At 48.0% G+C, this 5,544-nt stretch overlaps 1 protein-coding gene across 1 annotated transcript in view; it reads right to left on the reverse strand.

Annotated features, from left to right (window-relative positions):
- MRPS5 (mitochondrial ribosomal protein S5) overlaps nucleotides 1–5,544 on the reverse strand; it is a 28,376-nt gene that overhangs the window by 1,805 nt on the left and 21,027 nt on the right. Inside the window, exon 9 of the mRNA XM_017860465.1 lies at nucleotides 1,272–1,408. Within this exon, the coding sequence (XP_017715954.1) occupies nucleotides 1,272–1,408 (137 nt within the window). The remainder of the gene's footprint in view (nucleotides 1–1,271; nucleotides 1,409–5,544) is intronic.

Genomic DNA, 5,544 nt, shown 5'->3' on the forward strand with positions numbered 1-5,544 from the left:
CTCAGGAGGCTGAGGCAGGAGAATCGCTTGACCCTAGGAGGCAGAGGTGGCAGTGACCCGGGATTGCGCCATTGCACTCCATATATACATATATATATGTATATTTATATACATATATATATGTATATAAATTAGCCGGGCATAGTGGCACGTACCTGTAGTCCCAGCTACTCAGGAGGCTGAGGCAGGAGAATCGCTTGAACCCAGGAGGCGGACATTGCAGTGAGCTGAGATGGAGCCACTGCACTCCAAACCTTGGTGACAGAGCCAGACTCCGTCTCAAAAAACAAAAACAAACAAAAAAAAAAACAAAAACAGAACAAGTCTACTGGATCATAAATAAAACCAACACCTTAATTAAACCTCTAACGTTTCCACTTGGAAGTGCTCTGAAGGCTGTTTAGACAGTACCCACACACAAAAGCTGTTCAGAAAACAGAAGGCTTTTACCCAAAGCCTTCTTTTTCTTTTAATTTTCCTATTTTAAAGAGAGACATGTAAAATTTCTCCATGGATCACTCTAACTAAAACCCACTACTGTACTCCTGAAGTGTCAGGAAGTCTGCCAGAGTCCCTCAGCTAACAGGGTCAGCAAATGGAGCCCACTGAACCTGGTTGTCTTTTCTGCTCATCCACCATGCTGAGGTCTACCCATCCTTTCAAGAGATAGGCCAGCCCTGCTGGGCAGGTACAGCGGCTGCCCAAGAACGGGCGGCCGGTGCAGCCACAGCCCTGCCCTCCATGGTGGGTGACTGGGAGCCGGGCCCAGGGCTCCCACCTATGAGGAAAAGTAACCTGGCATGTTAATGTTCAGAGTTCGCACCAACCCAGGCATCAGTCTGAACCACCTACACAGGTAACAGGGAACTGACTGTGCCTGCCCTGAGTGCAGAGGTGCCCTGGGTGCTTCACCCTAGCCCCAGCTGAAAGGACTAAATTAGGAAATAGACTTTCTCTTTTGATTTTACTTTTCCATACTGTTGGAGCTTTAGAACAAGCATGTGTTATTTTCCTAATAACATGTAGACTGTAATTACTGGCTTTAAAAAATGCTACTTAGAAAAACCCATGAAATACTTTTTATAAGGTAATTTTCATGAACTCGTCAGTGGATTTAACTAAACTGACGTAGTCACAGACAGCAAAGAATGCCCAACTCCTCAGGTGGCCCCAGGAAAGCATCTCCAGGAGGCCCCAGGGCATCGCAGCCCTAATACACACAACTGAAATACAAACTAGAACTTCTGTTTCAGACCCCGGGGAAGGGTTACCTGTCTGGAGAGCCCACAGAAGAGGCCCCGGGTGAGGCTGAGCATATTAACAGACCCAGAGACCTTGGCGTACATGTCTTTGATGCCAATGAGCCGGCAGATGGTGATGATGGCTCTGTGGCAGCGGAGGCCGTAACCTAGAAAGGGAGAACCGGGTGAAAGACAGCCCACTCGCCTGCAGCGGGAGGAGTCGCCCTGCTGACGTTCGCATGGCTTCACGCTGGGCTTCGGGAAACTGGTTCACATTCTGGTATCACCACTTCCTAGTGAGCTGACCCTTGACAACTTACTTAACTTCCAAGATGACACTTCAACAGGATACTACAAGGATTAAAAAGATGACACCTACAAATATCTTGAACATGTATCCAGGGCAAAGAAACAGGATTGTTATTGAGATTAACAAACATGCATGAAAATTCCTGACACTCCAGACTCACGTTAACTAAGGATGGAGAGACACACCTCTTCTCACCCTCCTTGATAGTTACGTTACCTGAGCAGACTGGTCCACTTCCTCCTCCTGGAGAAGCTCTTCTGTTTTGGAAACACATCCTCTCCTGGCTTTCCTCCTAGCTACTGGCCTGTCCTCCCCTTCTTGCTGGCCTCTAAATCTTGGTGGGGGGTCTCCCCTCCAGCCACTTGCCCTACCCTTTTCTGCCTGTAATCCCTTCTCCAGAGAGCTTTAAAAACACAAACCAAACACGTTGTTCCCCATTTAAAGATCCCTCCTTCCCACTGTTCTCGAGATTAAAATAAAGAATGCCATGGCCTATTCAGAGCCTTCTGTGCCTGAGAGTCCTGCCCACCTCCCTGACCTCATCTAGATACATGACACCTCCTGCTGGCTTCCTCACCTTAAGGACTGCACTTGGGACTCCCTCTGGCTGGAATGTCCTCCCAGCTCTGCCCCCTTGGCTCCGTCTCTTCTTCAAGGTCCCATTCAAACTGCTCCTCCTCAGACAGGCCTTCTGTGACCATGCTATTCAAGGTGGCATCCTTCCTTCTGCCTTCCTCCCTTGTACTCTAACGCAGTACCCTGATTAGGGCATTCAACAAAACCTGTTTATCCAATGTTTCCCATGAATGGAAGATGGCCCCCATAAGGGCCAGGATATTGTTTGCTCACCGCAGTGTCCCCAGAGCCTACAGCAGCATCTGGCAAATGCAGGTGGAGTGAGGGAGCTGCAGGGTCCAAGTTTGGCCTCTAACATTCTTATTTGCCAGACATAAAACTCAGCACACACCTCTTATGCTCCAAGGCAGAAGATCTCCTCTGGAAGTTGGACATTACTGGCTTTCTAGTTTGACTTTTTATGGTCAAGAACTATTCCTTCTACTTGAAAGGGTCAATGAACTGTGGCCTCCATAACTATGCTAGAGCACGCAGGAACTTAAGAGGATAGCTAAAGACAGGTCACAATGGGGTCCTTTGTTCTTCCAGGTGGAGTTATTTACACACAGAACAGGTGCCATCCATGTCTGGATGAGCACGGGTGCACACACACCTAGAGAGAGGTACACGTGGAAAGGGGCATCGTGCAGATTCTGGAAGCAGCTGAGAGGCAGCCTCTACCCTGCCACTGCTCGCTGGATAACCGTGACAAGAAGGGCCCCCTTAAAATACTTACTTGGCAGGACTGCTGGTGAGCACCGCGAAGGTGTGTAATACAGTACCTGGACCAGCACAGACAGTGCATGAACGCTGCCACTGCGTGACACACACACCAACACCCACGTGGTCGTGGTAGTGGTCGGTCCCATGGTAATGATTTCACTACCTTCCAGGCAGAGACTATGTCAAACAACACTGAATAAACATGGCCACGTTTTGCAGTGCCGTGTGTGGAACTGAACACTGTTCTACAGCCGAGGCAGAAGTGTTCCATGGTGAAATAAATTTGGGAACGCCACACCCTCCATTTCTCTTGGGAGATTCATATTGCATGGCAGTGCATCCATGACTGCAACATTCACAAAGATGCACAAACACTTTTGGTGCCTTTCCTTAATCCAGTTCTGCCATTTGGCATCCTTTTTGGAGTAACACCTTTTCTATCTCCTACAGAACTGGTAACAGATAGGCGACGTCGTTTAGGACATGCCTATTTGAACATGTATGTACAAAATGTCTATACAGGTGTATGTATTTAGGAAATGTGTAATGGTCTACATAATACAAAAACCTGAAAAATACAGCTTTGATTAGAAGACAGGAAAGATTTTCAAAGGTAGCTTCTTCAATTAAATTACAATTACAGCAGTCACTTGAATAGGATTTCGTTCCAAGATAGCTGAATAGGAACAGCTCCAGTCTGCCGCTCCCAGCATGAGCGACGCAGAAGACAGCTGATTTCTGCATTTTCAACTGAGGTACCTGGTTCATCTCACTGGGACTGGTTGGACGGTGGGTGCAGTCCATGAAGCAGGGTGAGGCATCGCTTCACCTGGGCAGCACAAGGGGTCAGGGGATTTCCCTTTCCTAGCCAAGGAAAGCTGTGACAGACTGTACCAGGAAAATTGGAACACTGCCCCCTACATACTGCGCTTTTCCAACGGTCGTAGCAGACGGCACACCCGGAGATTACACCCCGTGCCTGGCTCAGCAGGTCCCACGCACACGAAGCCTTGCTCACTGCTAGCACAGCAGTCCCAGGTCGAGCTGTGAGGCAGCCGCCCTGGCTAGGGGAGGGGCATCCGCCATTGCTGAGGCTTGAGCAGGTAAACAAAGCAGCCAGGAAGGTCGAACTGGGTGGAGCCCACGGCAGCTCAACAAGGCCCACCTGCCTCTGTAGACTCCACTTCAGTGTGCAGGGCATAGCGGAACAAAAGGCAGCAGAAACTTCTGCAGACTTAAACGTCCCTGTCTGACAGCTCTGAAGACAGCAGTGGTTCTCCCAGCATGGTGTTTGAGCTCTGAGAATGGACAGACTGCCTCCTCAAGTGGGTCCCTCACCCCCGTGTAGCCTGAGAGACACCTCCCAGTAGGGGCCGACTGACACCTCATACAGCCGGGTGCCCCTCTGAGACAAAGCTTCAACAGGAAGGATCAGGCAGCAATATTTCCAGCTCTGCAGCCTCCGCTGGTGACACCCAGGCAACCAGGGTCTGAAGTGGACCTCCAGCAAACTCCAACAGACCTGCAGCTGAGGGCCCTGAATGTTAGAAGGGAAACTAACAAACAGAAAGGACATCCGCACCAAAACCCCATCACCATCATCAAAGACCAAAGGTAGATAAAACCACAAAGATGGGGACAAATTGAGCAGAAAAGCTGAAAACTCTAAAAACCAGAGCGCCTCTTCTCCTCCAAAGGATCCCAGCTCCTCACCAGCAACAGAACAAAGCTGGACGGAGAATGACTTTGACAAGTTGGCAGAAGTAGACTTCAGAAAGTCAGTAACAACAAACTTCTCCGAGCTAAAGGAGGATGTTCGAACTCCATCACAAGGAAGCTAAAAACCTTGAAAAAAGATTAGACGAATGGCTAACTAGCATAAACAGTGTAGAGAAGACTTTAAATGATCTGATGGAGCTGAAAACCATGGCACGAGAACTACGTGACAAATCCACAAGCTTCAGCAGCCGATTCGATCAAGTGGAAGAAACGGTATCAGTGATTAAAGATCAAATGAATGAGATGAAGCGAGAAGTTTAGAGAAAAAAGAGTAAAAAGAAACGAACAAGCTTCCAAGAAATATGGGTCTATGTAAAAAGGCCAAATCTCCATTTGATTGGTGTACCTGAAACTGACAGGGAGAATGGAACCAAGCTGGAAAACACTCTTCAGGATATTATCCAGGAGAACTTCCCCAACCTAGCAAGGCAGGCCAACATCCAAATTCAGGAATTACAGAGAACGCCACAAAGATACTCCTCGAGAAGAGAATCTGACATAATTGCCAGATTCACCAAGGTGGAAATAAAGGAAAAAATCTTAAGGGCAGCCAGAGAGAAAGGTCACGTTACCCACAAAGGGAAGCCCATCAGACTAACAGCAGATCTCTCAGCAGAAACTCTACAAGCCAGAAGAGAGTGGGGCCAATATTCAACATTCTTAAAAGAATTTTCAACTCAGAATTTCATATCCAGCCAAAGTAAGCTTCATAAGTGAAGGAAAAATAAAATCCTTTACACACAAGCAAATGCTGAGAGATTTTGTCACCACCAGGATTGCCTTACAAAAGCTCCTGAAGGAAGCACTAAACCTGGAAAGGAACAACCGGTACCAGCCACTGCAAAAACATGTCAAATTGTAAAGACCATCGATGTC

The sequence above is a fragment of the Rhinopithecus bieti genome, unplaced genomic scaffold (genome assembly GCF_001698545.2).
Source record: "Rhinopithecus bieti isolate Rb0 unplaced genomic scaffold, ASM169854v2 scaffold_54331, whole genome shotgun sequence".
Classification (NCBI taxonomy): domain Eukaryota; kingdom Metazoa; phylum Chordata; class Mammalia; order Primates; family Cercopithecidae; genus Rhinopithecus; species Rhinopithecus bieti.